The sequence below is a fragment of the Brassica napus genome, chromosome C3 (genome assembly GCF_020379485.1).
Source record: "Brassica napus cultivar Da-Ae chromosome C3, Da-Ae, whole genome shotgun sequence".
Taxonomy (NCBI): domain Eukaryota; kingdom Viridiplantae; phylum Streptophyta; class Magnoliopsida; order Brassicales; family Brassicaceae; genus Brassica; species Brassica napus.
Window position 1 is genome coordinate 39,246,061 of NC_063446.1, and position 15,257 is coordinate 39,261,317.

General features: G+C 36.2%; 2 protein-coding genes across 2 annotated transcripts; both read left to right on the top strand.

Moving 5' to 3' along the window:
- Positions 1–497: 497 nt before the first annotated feature.
- LOC106377237 (probable inactive ATP-dependent zinc metalloprotease FTSHI 4, chloroplastic) lies at positions 498–4,596 on the top strand. The gene is made up of 16 exons (XM_013817437.3): positions 498–871; positions 994–1,249; positions 1,322–1,697; positions 1,788–2,046; positions 2,133–2,264; positions 2,351–2,425; positions 2,505–2,630; positions 2,713–2,822; positions 2,903–2,981; positions 3,046–3,183; positions 3,265–3,376; positions 3,463–3,626; positions 3,708–3,813; positions 3,890–3,966; positions 4,056–4,199; positions 4,286–4,596. Exons 1-16 carry the CDS (start codon positions 608–610, stop codon positions 4,427–4,429), a joined length of 2,562 nt encoding a protein of 853 aa, XP_013672891.1. The 5' UTR covers positions 498–607; the 3' UTR covers positions 4,430–4,596.
- A 6,746-nt stretch (positions 4,597–11,342) lies between these two features.
- LOC106377238 (beta-D-xylosidase 4) lies at positions 11,343–14,650 on the top strand. The gene is made up of 5 exons (XM_013817438.3): positions 11,343–11,949; positions 12,121–12,408; positions 12,712–12,881; positions 12,968–13,824; positions 13,946–14,650. The coding sequence occupies exons 1-5, from the start codon at positions 11,482–11,484 to the stop codon at positions 14,536–14,538; spliced, it is 2,376 nt and encodes a 791-aa protein (XP_013672892.1). The 5' UTR covers positions 11,343–11,481; the 3' UTR covers positions 14,539–14,650.
- Positions 14,651–15,257: the final 607 nt, after the last annotated feature.

Genomic DNA, 15,257 nt, shown 5'->3' on the forward strand with positions numbered 1-15,257 from the left:
ATTAGATATCTTAGATACACAGGTTTTGATCTTTCAAAGCTAATTGTATCTCTTGTATCATTATTTTGGTAATGAAATTCACATACTTATAAAAAAAAAAAAAAAAAAACATGTACAACGGTTTCTTTACTCCGAACATCAAGCTTCTTGCTCGGTTAAAACCGGTTCGGTATCTCTATTACCGGAAATTCGAATTTAATAGCGTCTGGTTATGCTTGGTTACTACCGGTATATTGTTTTTTATCGGTGCTATTTCTTTTTTTTTTGAACATCTATCGGTTTCTTAGAACTGTAAAACGCATCGTTTCGAGCCGCCGGTTCGGTTTCAAATTGAATGTATTTCCAGAATAGTGTACCAGTTATGATAGTACCGGAGAATCTCATTAAAACGCACCGGTTGGTTATCAAATTACCGTATTGTCAGAAATTTGGTTGTGTACCGGTGATAATCGTACCGGTAATCTCTTAAAACGCAGCGGTTCGATCTTCTCTTCCAATCTTCGCGAAGAACCCAACCCAGCTTCGAAATTCACCTCTAGAATCTTTTTTTTATTGCTATCATCTTCAAAGCTCGGAGCTTCTTCTTTCCTCCTCTGATGATTGAACAATGGCGTTCTATCTATCGAGTTCGTTAACGCCAACCCACTTCTCGAAGCCCTTAAACCCTTCTAAGACCCTCCTCCTCCCCATTCAATCTCCGAGCTCTCTGTCTAGCTTCCTCCGCCGGAGAAAACCAACTGAAGCTAAGCTAACTCCCAAATTCAATCTCTTTTCTTCACGAAGAAATGGGTTGATTACTTGCTGTAAACCATCGAGCTTTGAGTCTACTGAGTCACAGGAAGAAGATGCTGAGTCGAATCGTCTCTTTGAGGTTTATCTCTCTCTCTTTGAGTTAAAGTTTAGATTTTTATTTTCTCGAATTGAGTTTTGAAGAGCAATTAGGAACTTGAATCGTTAAGAGGGAACTTTGATTTCGTGTTTTGGATTTGGCAGAGATTAAGGGAAGCTGAGAGAGAACGAATCAGCAACAAGGAAGAGCTAGAGAGAAAGGCTAATTTACAATTAGAAAGGCAGCTTGTCATGGCTTCGGATTGGAGTAGGACATTGTTAACGATGCGTGGGAAGTTAAAGGGAACAGAATGGGATCCTGAGACCTCTCACCGGATCAACTTCAGCGACTTCATGAAGCTCTTAGATTCCAACAGTGTTCAGTACATGGAGTATTCAAATTACGGACAGGCAATATCAGGTTTCAAAGTTCACTGAGTATTGTCCACATTTCCTTAAAATCTTTTACTTATTGTTGATGTTGTTGTTGCAGTGATATTGCCTTATTATAAAGATGGGAAGCCTCTAGGAGAAGAGGAAGACTCCAAAAAGGAGATAATCTTCCGCCGTCACATTGTGGATCGAATGCCAATTGATGGTTGGAATGATGTTTGGACCAAGCTGCATCAGCAAATAGTTAATGTAGAGGTTTTCAATGTAGATGTGGTTCCAGCTGAAGTCTACACTACGGTTGCCACTTTTGTGGTTTGGTCTATGAGACTTGCTCTGTTTGTTTCGCTTTACGTTTGGATCGACAGTATAACGAGGCCAATCTATGCCAAGTTGATCCCTTGTGATCTCGGAACCCCTACCAAGAAGATTAGAACACCCCTCAAGCGCCAAGCTCTTGGATCCCTAGGCAAGAGTCGGTATGTCACATTAGATTTTGACTTAAATGACACAAAACATATCCTTGTCTAATATTATAATTGTTTTTTTTTCCTCTCTCTCTCCCTCAGGGCAAAGTTTATATCAGCAGAGGAGAGAACTGGTGTAACGTTTGATGATTTTGCTGGTCAGGAGTATATAAAGAGGGAGTTACAAGAGATTGTGAGGATTCTAAAGAATGACGAGGAGTTTCAGAACAAAGGCATTTATTGTCCAAAAGGTGTTCTTCTTCATGGACCTCCCGGGACAGGGAAAACTCTGTTGGCTAAAGCTATTGCTGGGGAAGCTGGTTTACCTTTCTTTGCGGCAAATGGAACCGACTTTGTTGAAGTAAAGGATTTTGATTGTGCTAACGACATAAAACAATATTTGAAATATCTCAGGTTTTTAAAGGAGTTTTCTGGTTTTCTTGTCAGATGTTTGTAGGAGTGGCTGCATCTCGTGTAAAAGATCTTTTTGGTAGCTCTAGATCCTTTGCACCATCTATAATCTTTATTGATGAGATTGATGCAATTGGGAGTAAGCGAGGTGGACCAGATATTGGCGGGGTAAGAGTTCTCCTCTTTGCTCCGGAAGTTAAATATTAGTTTTAAGAGAATAAACTTTTTTTTTAAACGTTTTCCTAATGGAACAGGGAGGAGCAGAGAGAGAACAAGGTTTGCTTCAGATATTAACTGAGATGGATGGATTTAAAGTTTCTACATCACAAGTAATGTTTTCTGTTTGCTATTCAAGTTTCTTTTTCAGCAAAACATTTTCTAGCTATTAATCATATAGACTTTTTGCAGGTATTAGTCATAGGTGCAACAAATAGATTAGATATTCTTGATCCTGCTCTCTTGAGAAAAGGGCGTTTCGACAAAATCATAAGAGTTGGTTTACCTTCAAAAGACGGTAGATTGGCTATATTAAAGGTACTTGATTTTTACTTTCTTGAATCAAAAGAGTTTTGGTTTGGCTTTGTGCTTCAGCTAAAGGTTCTGTTTGTATGAAAAGGTTCATGCTAGAAATAAATTCTTCCGATCCGAAGATGAGAAGGAGTTGCTACTGCAAGAAGTAGCTGAGAACACAGAAGATTTTACTGGAGCTGAACTGCAAAACGTTTTGTAATAAATAAAACCTTCAGCTTCAACTACGTGTTTGAAAAATCGAAAACACTGATGGTTGTTTGGTTGGTTGTTGACAGAAATGAAGCTGGAATCTTGACTGCAAGAAAAGACTTAGACTACATTGGAAGAGAAGAGCTCCTAGAGGCGCTTAAGAGGGTAAACCACTGCTTAGCTTCCAGTTTATTCTGTTTTAGCAAAGTCTGATTACACCTCATTGCAGCAAAAAGGAACATTTGAGACGGGACAAGAAGACAGCACGGAAGTTCCAGAAGAGTTGAAGTTGAGATTGGCATACAGAGAAGCGTCTGTTGCTGTTCTTGCTTGTTATCTTCCAGATCAGTACCGTCCAATCAGTGAGGTAAATTGAAATTCTTCATGTGCTCCATTGGATTATAACATGATTTTAAGACCAAATTGTACCATGTGCTTCTCTCTGCAGACTGACATAAACTCGATCAGAAGCCAACCAAACATGCGTTACACAGAAACTTCAGGGAGAGTGTTCGCGAGAAAGTCAGATTATGTGAACTCAATAATCCGTGCATGTGCTCGTAAGTTACAAAGCCAGAAAAGCCTGTTATAGATGTGATCAGAAACATCTCTGTTGCTTGACTTGATTCCTTTGAATTGTTTATAGCCAGAGTAGTTGAAGAAGAGATGTTTGGAATAGAAAACTTGTCTTGGATCTCTGCTAAGTCTACTTTGGAAGCATCACAGCGAGCGGAGTTTCTGATTCTTCAGACGGGAATGACTGCTTTTGGAAAAGCTTATTACCGAAACCAAAGAGACCTTGTTCCAAATGTAAGTTTTTCTATTTTCCATTTACTCTCCTTGCTTCTTTTTGTTTGTTAAGAGCTCTTGTGATTCTCCTACTGCGTGTAGCTTATTCCTAAACTTGAAGCATTACGCGATGAATATATGCGGTTTGCTGTTGAGAAATGCTCATCAATCTTACAAGAATATCAATCAGCTCTTGAAGAAATCACAGGTTTAGTTTAGAATATCAAGTCCTCTCTGTTTCATCATACACTCAACAGTCTTAAAGAGTGTGATGCTATTTTCAGATGTGCTGCTTGAGAATGGAGAAATCAAAGCCGATGAAATTTGGAACATTTACAACACAGCTCCAAGGATTCCTCAAGTTAGTTATCTCTCTCCAACTCTCTATCTTCTCTGTGTGTTTATTGGTTGTTTCAGTTTTCCAAGTCTCTTTCTGATTAATGAAAACAGAAACCTGTGAGACCTGTGGATGAATATGGAGCTTTGGTCTATGCGGGAAGATGGGGAATTCACGGTGTATCCCTTCCAGGGAGAGTAACATTCTCTCCAGGAAACGTTGGTTTTGCAACATTTGGTGCTCCTCGTCCCATGGAGGTACATATCAACACATAGATCAAAAATAACATTAGCAACTACTATTTTCTTTCCCTTTATATATATCCTCTTTTTGTTTTATGCAGACGCAAATCATCAGTGATGACACATGGAAACTAGTAGATGATATTTGGGATAAAAAGGTTAAAGAGATCAAAACAGAAGCTGTCATTCAAGTTGAAGAAGAAAAGAAGAAACCTCAGATCTTGATGGCAACCCATTTCTTTTAAATAATAAAAATCATTTGGTGGTTTTTTCTTTATCTTATTATGTATTCTACAAGAGAATAAGATTTCTTTTAAAAAGATGTTAGTAAAGACCACAACATAACATGTTGTATCTTTCTAGACTATTAGATGTGATCAGTTTTTATTTTAAAAAAACTTAAATTCTTTAATTTTTTTACTAGTTTTGTATTCATTTAATTGATGCAATCTTGCGTGGCTGTAGGGCATGGATAAAATGAAAAGGTCGATGCAATCTTATGCCACTTTGAAAAAATATCAAGTTGCTTTTATTCTTTCTTTTCAAATATACTTTCGATTTGTTTTCATGGCCAAGATGGATTTCATTATCTATATTAAAGATCATGGAGATGTTGAAAGACATTGTCAATTTGAACACCTAACCAATGGCGACAATAAAGTCGCAAGTCGATATCAAAACATCATAATCTTCTTCGTTAGTAAGTAGTTACATGTAAACATATAAATGGTAGAGATATAGTTTTGTTACTTGATTGAAGTTGGGTCCACAAATGAACAAGTTGCTTAGATTTCAAGTTATCCATTATGAAAGGTATAACTCACTCATAAAATTAAATAAAAATAAAAAATAATATATGTAATATGTTCACCATTTTCAAACTTTACTTTTGCATATCATATATAATTTGGTATGAAAGGAGTCCTTTTTAATTTTGAATATATTGATTTTGAATTTACAGTATGTAATAAAACGAAAAATGTAAGATAAGGTTTTAGAAGGCATTTTTTGCAATTGATATCTACCAAGTAGTTCATCCTATTAGGTATTCAAAATTCAACAGAATTCTAACTAATTTTAACATCTAATTCAGGCCTCATTTTGAGAAATAGTCATCAATGTCAAGGTATAGTTAGTGATTTCATCATCTAACTAACTAATGCTCAGTGTATTTTCAACCCGACATATTTTGAGAAATAGTTATCAATGTCAAGAAAAAATATGTAAATATAAATTTGAAAAAAACATATGGCAAAAAAAACCTGGAGCAAATTTTATACATGTAGACTGAGCAACTACCGACTGAAGAACATGATCATCTAGTGACACCACTACTAGTGTTATTGAAGTTGTTAGTAGTTGGTACTTAGTATCATTCATTATATAATTATGGCTATAATTGTTATTATCATCATTGCATTATTTGAAATATAAATTGATTGAGTGGTTATGATTGTTTTCTATTCGTGGCAGTTTTGTATGTATGTATCTTTTATATACTAAAGTACAAGTAACTTGCTTACTAAAATAATGACACATGGCTATTGTTTTACAAAAAAAAAAGAATTAGAAAAAAGCTAAAAAACCATCACGTAATTTTCAAAATTTGCAACTTCAAATATAACTAAACTCCTATAAAAACTCGAGAAAATAGAGTATTCGGTTTCTCGATCAAACGCCACAATTGCTTACCAAGCATCGCCGTATTAAAATCAGTGAGATCCTTAAAACCAAGGCCACCATTATCTTTAGGAACACATAATTTATCCCATGATTTCCAATGCATACCTTTCGTGCCTCCACCTGGGCTCCACCAGAACTGAGCTACGGCATTTGTGAGCTTCTTCACAGTGGCCTTTGGTAATCTATATACAGACATCACTCGAGTTTTTAAAGGACGGTACTATAGGAATGCTTCACCCCTGGAACCGATCCGCTCGTACTCCCCGTCATATGGCTGGAGGAGTATTACTTCTGCTAGATCTCTGGTTTGTAAAGGACTAATTAAACGGGTGGGGACAGGGTCATCTATATCTGTATGGAATGACCCCTGGCTCCCATTCACTCGCCCGAGACCAGCAAATAAAAACCCTAATCACTGTTACCCGGATCTCACCGTGGATTCCTTAATACATTCGGCATCTCGTACATGGAATTTACAGGCTATAAGCACTTTGGTTTCCCCGGAGGATATTAAGATCATTACAAGTATACCCTTGAGTACAAATCAGATGGATGATAGGCTTGGATGGCATTTTACTAACAATGGAAAATATACGGTCCAATCTGGGTATCAAGTGGAAAGAGTCTATCCAGATAAGGAAAAACCACCAGATTTTTATGGACCCACAGTTGATGTTCTTAAAGCCTATTGCTGGAAATTGAAGTGTCCTCCGAAGATAAGGCATTTCTTATGGCAACTACTTTCAGGATGTATAGCGGTTATGAAGAACTTAAACGCAAGAGGAATACATGGAGATATATTTTGCTCACGTTGTGGTGATCAGGAGGAATCGATAAACCATGTGTTTTTTGATTGTCCTCCAGCACGACAGGTGTGGGCCTTATCTAAGATACCCTCGAATCCGAATAATTTCCCTCTATATTCTTTCTTTGCGAATATGGATCATCTTTTCTGGAGAGTTAATCCAAAGATGGATGACCATCAGTTTGCATGGATCTTATGGTATATTTGGAAAAGTCGGAATAAGAAGGTGTTTAGTAATATTGATGTTGATCCGAGAGATACACTTAACCTGGCTGTACTGGAATCAAAACTTTGGGCTGAGGCTCAGGTTTTAAGGAATCAGAGAGTGACACCAGTTACACAGAATAGTTCCATCCAAACGAATACAGGACGATGGTGTTTTATAGATGGTTCTTGGAAAGATAAGGATGTGTTCTCAGGGCAAGGATGGTTTAGTACTTTACCAGGCTTTGATGGTTTGTTAGGGGCACGAAATGTTTGTGCATGTCTATCACCTCTTCACTCGGAGGTGGAGGCATTGATTTGGGCAATGGAATGCATGAGAAATTTAAGACAATTTCAGGTTACGTTTGCAACAGATTGTTCTCAGTTGGTGAAGATGGTTTCGGAACCTGAGGAATGGCCTGCATTTGGAGCCTATTTAGAAGACATCAAGCTTTTGAGAAGAAGCAAGCTTTTGAGAAGAAGCTTCCACAACTCAGACATCGTTCATGTACCAAAGACGGCGAACCAAAAGGCGGACAGCTTAGCACGTAGTGCCCGGCATCAACCGTCTTTCGTCGTACACATGGATGCAGAGTTTCCAAGTTGGTTCACAGAGTCAATATGAGTCTGTGCATTGTTTGCTGTTAAAAAAAAAAAAAAAAAAAAAAAAAAAAAACTAAACTCCTATATTTTCTCAAAGGATCTCATCCCACGTTCAAAATTAGTTTTCACCACTTCAAACAATTTTTTTCCTACATAACTTTTGATCTAGGAATCTGTTTCACGTCATATATAACTTCTCAAATCATGATATGACTTCAACCTGTTTCATCTTCTACTATATAATTTTCAATAACTGTTTTTTTTATCTCTTCTTCTCCATCGTTTCATATTCAATTTTCCCAGCTTTTCAGTATATAAACAAAAATCAGTACAAGTCTGTGACTACTCTATTCATATTCTTTTTCTATTCTGGTTCAAATTAATATCATTTGATTCGTTTAACATGATTCTGATAGAAGATGTAACTTGAGTATTCTGTTTTTTCAGAGCTTAATTCTTCAAAAAGGACAGGGAAACCAGAGCAATGTTTACAAACGAGATAAAAATATGTACATTCTCTCTATATAAAGAATTGGCTATTTAAAATTAGTTTTTATGGCTTATCTTTAGAAAGGTATATTCTTCAATCAAAAAGTTCTAAATAGAAAAGGAGTGAATACGTGATTAGTGGACCATTAACACAAGTATTATGCAAAATATGAAGAGCCAATAAAAACAAAAAGAAAAAGATAAAAAGATGTGCCTACAAGGGAGTGAATTCTTCTAACACAACACTAGACTAGAGAATCCACATCATTTTACTGGATCAGATTATAACAACAGTATATCAGGAAGGAAATTTTTTTGAGGATCTCATCAGTTACCTCATTGGATCTTCGACCAATATTATTGTATATATTAGAGTTTCATAAGATATGCATATTAATTTTTGTGCCCGTAAGTAGTACGGGACAGAACACTAGTATAATCATAAAACTAAAACAATATTAGCTTTACATATTGTCAACTATGTAAGAAAATCCATTCTACTCAAGAGAATTATCGGAATGCTAAGTTATGTTATAGACTTATAGCCATAGATGATACAGGAAAATTACAAACCCATATAGTCTCCTCTACGATCTAATTTCGTACATATGTTACGATTAATGATAGTATTACATGTTTTTGAAAGTCTATCCATTAATCAAGTTAATGTTATCCAATTATGATTATGAACAAGTTTCAGTACTGCGATATTTGTTTTCTTTTTAACAATTAGGAATATTTGTTGGTTTCTGAAATGTGACCAATTACAATAATTCATCGTAGTTCTGTCTTCATCGATCATTGCCGATCACCTGCTCTAACTAAATAATAAGTAATGTCTAAAACGCTGCATGCCGTGTACAACAACATAATCTACCTTACGTATATTATTCAATGAGTTAGGTCAAAAAGTTTTATGTAACTGATAGTGAAAGATCATGTTGAAGACATTATATCCAATCGTTTCTTTATGAAGAATACAAATACAAAACGAAAGTAATGTCTGACAAGTTATGATTCTAGTGGTTAAGGTATATATGGAGAAATCATAAAGAAGTAGTGTCATGCAAAACCGAGAGACAATGGTAAAATGATAAATATATTGACTGCTACGAGTATATGTGGGAAAAGTAAATCAGTATGTGAGAAAAGTAAATCAGTATATGTATTGTGGTAAATAAAGAAGTACACTCGCGTGTTATAACTATCATAGTTGTGAAATAAGAATGTGCATTTCAGAAACATTATATGGAAAAAAAAAATCAGAAACTTATGGATTATGTGATGGAGACATTGTCGTAACGTAGTCGAGACGTAAATAACCTAATTTGATTTATTTTCCCACAATTTGCTTACACGTAAGCTAAGTTCAAAAAAAAAAAAAAAAAAAAATTGCTTACACGTAGTCATGCAACTTTAATTTGTTTTTGATTCAGCCAATCTTCTAATTATTATAAATATATATGTCCCCAAATGCCAAAAACCTATCTATCAATTATTAAATAAACTGATCTTGCTTTTGATATGTGATTGAATTCCTTAATCAGATCAGACTTTATTGTAGCAAATTAGCAAGTAATGTTAAAGTAGTAATGATATCAGTAAGTATTGTATGCTGCTTACTTACTTTATTAACATAAAGTTTCATCTAAAATGAGAAGCATGAACCAATAATTTAGCGATTAATAGCAATCTGATGGAAAAAGAGGTCTTCGGTGTTGTCTCCGACATCAAGAGTCTCTCAGATTTGTTCAACTCTATCTCCTTTTCTTTTTTCTCTCAATCGAAAAACGTTGAAGCCGATCGTTTGGCAAAGTCGGTATTTTCTTGCTCCTAGTATGAATGAATTATGTTGATAAAAAAAAACAATAATTTAGCTTCAGGTACTTATTAGCAATCATTATTTGTGAATTTAATTCATTTAGCAAATAGAATGCGGGCACTTTTCTTACTTGTGAGTGAAGCATGTGTCCTATGTAAAGTTAACACGTTAATCTAATGAGTTATTCTTCGTCTTTACGTTCTATTTCAGTATAGTAATCACTTGTATGTCTTCTATAACGAAATTGCAATGCAACAACACAAAATTTATAGCTTACAATTTATTTAGTTTGAATCAGTTCTCTGACCAATGGGTTTGAAGATATATATAACAACCCATTATTATTATCTTTTTCTCAATCAATCAATATAACTATATATATACATGAACACGATTTCTTTTTCTATTTTTCATTTTGGGTGATATATGGTCCAGACACATGCACTGGATGTTGGTGTAGAACCCGATATATGGCTTAGTTTATGTATATATTTTTATAAAAGTATTACATATATTTTAAAAACTTTTCCTTGATATAAATATATATATTTATATATCCATTCTTGTTGGAAACTATAACGAAAATACTCTCAAACCAAAAATCAAACTAATCTCTAGAGTTTACAGTCTATCTAAATATGAATATTGCTGATGGCACAAAGCAAAACGCGTTTAATGAAACTCGGTCTATATCAGATATCCAATTGATGATATCATCACTCATCCATAAAACTCAAATATAATATACTTGATGTTAAATGTAAATACATGTTCTTTCTGAGTACACAATGTCTGTCACACAAATAAAAACGACTGTAAACCATAAAGATTCACGGACTGGAAATAAAGAAGGCAAGCAACTTGCACTTTGAAGCTCGACAAAATTTACCATTTGATTTGATAATACCACACCGTCACGGGTCACTACCAAACACCCTCGCTTATTGGGATCTATATGATTCTTTTATTGTTTTTCCTTTTCTCGTTTAAAAAAAAAAAATCCCACCGAAAATACCATTAGTTAAGTTTTTATAAAGAAAAGAATCTGCTTACTTGAATTTTTTATCATCTACGTAGTTGATTAATGGTAGATGTTTGAGCATTTCAATCTAATTTTTCTAAATGTGTGCGCACAATTTCCTATTGAAGAGTCAGACCTGACTATCAGTATAACTTAAGTATTGTCACAAAATCATATTTGAGCTAGAGAAGTAATACAAAGTACTTGGAAATAAATATGTATTAATATAAACCAGCCAGCCAAGCCAATTCACGGGTTTAAACAAATTTATACGTTGAGACAAAAGAGGAAAAAATACAACCTTGTACGTTGAATATTATATGTGCTTATGTCTGTATAAAGCTAAAGGTTAAAAGTATAAACCCACTCGTATGCTAGATTCGTTATTTTGAAAAAAACTATATTAAGTAAAAAGATGAATGAACAGAGGTATACATCGTAACACTTATCCAGTATCAAACATTATAGACCGTTTTACCAAAAAAAAACATTATAGACCGTATGGTCCGTATCATTATTTCTCCCTACCGTATCATGTTTTTCTGAGTCTTAATTATATAATAGAAAAATATGAATAATACAATCCTATATTATTTATAAAAACCACCAATTCTTCAGTGAGCGGTACTAGCTTGCTAGTATATAAATAGTATCACTAAACCAATCAAAAATGATATCCCAGGAATCAAAACTCTTAAACACAATGGGCTCTTCTTCTCCACTAACAAGGAGAAACAGAGCACCCTCCTCTGTATTCTCTCTGTTTCTTTTCTTCCTCTGTTTACTAGATTCATCAAACGCTCAGTCCACGCCAGTTTTCGCCTGCGACGTCGCCGGAAACCCATCTCTCGCCGCTTATGGGTTCTGCAACACCGCTATAAAGATCGAATACCGAGTCGCTGATCTGGTCGCGAGGCTCACGTTGCAAGAAAAGATCGGGGTTTTAACGAGTAAACTTCACGGCGTGACACGGCTTGGGATTCCGACGTATGAATGGTGGTCCGAAGCACTTCACGGCGTTTCTTATGTCGGACCCGGCACGCATTTCTCCGGCCAAGTTCCCGGCGCTACGAGTTTTCCTCAGGTTATACTCACCGCTGCTTCTTTCAACGTATCTCTGTTTCAAGCCATTGGCAAGGTATCCCTATTATCTTTTTTATTTTATTTTTATTGTTTTTATTTCCCTTTTTGGATAATGTAAATATCTAAGTTATTAATGCAACTAGGCCCTCTCGTTCTTCTCTTTCTTTTAATACAAGTTAACACGTTCGTTAAACCGTATTATAATCTTTATTACTCGTTTGTTAAGGTTGTCTCGACGGAAGCGAGGGCAATGTACAACGTTGGATTAGCCGGGCTAACGTACTGGTCACCGAATGTTAATATATTCCGAGATCCGAGATGGGGAAGAGGACAAGAGACTCCTGGAGAAGATCCATTGCTTTCTAGCAAGTATGCTACAGGATACGTTAAGGGTCTTCAAGAAACTGACAGCAGCGATGCTAACCGCCTCAAAGTAGCCGCATGCTGCAAACACTACACCGCTTACGACGTTGATAACTGGAAAGGCGTAGAACGTTACAGTTTTAACGCCGTGGTAAAAACTCAAAACCGTTATCTGATGACAAAAAATATATATATTTCATTTTCAGTGTTTTGTACTAAATGGTTGGTCACATATAGTGTGTTTGTCCAATGGTACTAAATCCGGTTTTGTGTTCATTTTAGCTCAGATTTGTTTGTTGTGACCGGTTAGGTACTAGATTTTGGGTCAGTTTGTTTAGTTCAGATTCTGTTTTATTAAAATGCCAAGCCATGGGTTTAATATTGGTTGGACCAAAGACATTTTTAGTGGTTGTACTAACCTTTTGTGTGTGTGTTTGTTTGTTTGTTGGAATAGGTGAATCAACAGGATCTGGATGATACATATCAACCACCGTTCAAGAGTTGCGTAGTTGATGGGAATGTGGCGAGTGTTATGTGTTCTTACAATAAAGTTAACGGTAAACCGACATGTGCTGATCCAGATCTCCTCTCTGGTGTTATCCGTGGTGAATGGAAGTTAAACGGGTAATAATCAGTGGATTTATAACCTTTTTTCATGTCAAAATTGAAAATGTGATGCGTTCTGATTTTGAGTTTTTCTTTTAAAATAGGTACATTGTTTCGGACTGTGACTCGGTAGATGTGTTGTATAAGAACCAGCACTATACCAAAACTCCAGAAGAAGCTGCAGCTATATCTATCAATGCAGGTTTGGACTTGAACTGTGGTTACTTCTTGGGTGACCATACAGAGGCAGCGGTTAAAGCCGGTTTGGTAAACGAAGCAGCTATCGACAAAGCGATCTCGAACAACTTCTTGACCCTTATGCGATTAGGATTCTTCGACGGAGATCCAAAGAAACAGATCTACGGAGGGTTAGGTCCTAAAGACGTTTGCACGCCCGCGAACCAAGAGCTAGCCGCAGAAGCAGCAAGACAAGGCATTGTACTACTGAAAAACACTGGTTCCTTACCGCTTTCTCCTAAAGCGATCAAAACGCTAGCCGTGATTGGACCAAACGCGAACGTCACGAAAACAATGATCGGAAACTACGAAGGCACGCCGTGTAAGTACACAACACCGCTTCAGGGCTTAGCCGGGACGGTATCGACAACGTATCTACCAGGCTGCTCTAATGTAGCATGCGCGGTGGCGGATGTAGCTGGGGCCACGAAGCTAGCAGCTTCTGCTGACGCGACGGTGCTTGTGATAGGTGCAGACCAGTCTATCGAGGCAGAGAGCCGCGACAGAGTCGATCTGAATCTTCCCGGACAACAGCAAGATCTCGTGACACAAGTGGCTAAGGCAGCGAAAGGACCGGTCTTTCTCGTTATCATGTCTGGTGGAGGTTTCGACATTACGTTCGCTAAGAACGACGCGAAGATCGCCGGGATCTTGTGGGTTGGTTATCCCGGAGAAGCTGGTGGTATCGCCATCGCTGACGTCATCTTCGGCCGTTATAATCCAAGTAAGAAAGCTCTGTTTTAAACTTAAACCAGTGATAACCGGTCAATTAAATTTTAAAACCAGAGATAACCGGTGAATTAAATTTTAAAACCAGAGATAACCGGTTAATTATGTTTTAATAGGTGGAAGATTGCCGATGACGTGGTATCCACAATCCTACGTGGAGAAAGTTCCGATGACGAATATGAACATGAGACCCGATAATTCAAACGGGTATCCGGGTCGGACTTACCGGTTCTACACCGGAGAGACGGTATACGCCTTCGGCGATGGACTCAGCTACACCAAGTTCAGTCACAGTTTAGTCAAAGCTCCACGGCTAGTTTCTCTCAGTCTTGAAGAGAATCACGTTTGCCGATCATCCGAATGTCAATCGCTGAAGGCGATCGGACCGCATTGTGATAACGTTGTCTCCGGTACGGGAAGAACGGCGTTTGAGGTTCAAATTAAGGTACAGAACGGTGGAGATAGAGAAGGTATTCACACGGTGTTTTTATTCACGACGCCGCCAGCGGTTCACGGATCGCCGAGGAAGCATCTTTTAGGATTTGAGAAGATTCGTTTGGGGAAGATGGAAGAAGCGGTGGTTAAGTTTAAGGTTGATGTCTGTAAAGATTTAAGCGTTGTTGATGAAGTTGGGAAGAGGAAGATTGGTTTGGGTCAGCATCTTCTTCATGTGGGCGACGTGAAACATTCTTTGAGTATTAGAATCTGAGTCCAAAACGATTCTAATTTTTTTTTAAAGGAAAAATGTAAACTTATAAATATGCTTATTGAATATTGGTAAGCATATTAGAAAGGAAAACGAATAAAAAGGTAATTGTGAATCTCTTATTTTCAATTATTTAATAAAAGTAATCGAAAATATTTTCTTCGTAGAGCAATAACTAATTTTGACTTTGAAATATATTGGTTCTTTTTTAACAATTTGAAATTATTAATTAGATTGTAAACAAAAAGAAATACAAATAATAAAATAACAACATAATGTAAATTGGTGACATCAATTATCCGTTGAGAAACAAAATTATAGTTCAAATCAAATATGCCATCCAATATATATATATATATATATTGAACAACTGCCATCCAATATATAAAACCATTGAAGTGCCAATACACACATACCCCAAGAGTATGACAATATGAGAATATGTCACGCCAAAGATAAGCTGTGGAAATATGCAAAATTTTCAGGCCAAGAGATAAGCTATGAGAATAGTTCATAACACATTGATTTATTATCAAAATATCCAATTTCATCATATAATAACTCACATAATTTAAACTTATCAATAAAATAAATTAAATTATTTCAATTTAGTCATTACAATATATATATATTGCTGATGGTGTTACAAAAATATATATATATATATATATATTGCTGATAAATTTTAATTTTATTTAGGGATTTTTTTCTTACTTTTTTCA

Coding starts and splice junctions, on each gene's coding strand:
- LOC106377238 (XM_013817438.3), top strand. CDS start 11,482: ATGATATCCCAGGAATCAAAACTCTTAAACACAATGGGCTCTTCTTCT. Junction 11,950..12,120: donor TGTTTCAAGCCATTGGCAAG/GTATCCCTATTA, acceptor TCGTTTGTTAAG/GTTGTCTCGACGGAAGCGAG. Junction 12,409..12,711: donor GTTACAGTTTTAACGCCGTG/GTAAAAACTCAA, acceptor TTGTTGGAATAG/GTGAATCAACAGGATCTGGA.
- LOC106377237 (XM_013817437.3), top strand. CDS start 608: ATGGCGTTCTATCTATCGAGTTCGTTAACGCCAACCCACTTCTCGAAG. Junction 872..993: donor AGTCGAATCGTCTCTTTGAG/GTTTATCTCTCT, acceptor TGGATTTGGCAG/AGATTAAGGGAAGCTGAGAG. Junction 3,814..3,889: donor AGCTCTTGAAGAAATCACAG/GTTTAGTTTAGA, acceptor TGCTATTTTCAG/ATGTGCTGCTTGAGAATGGA.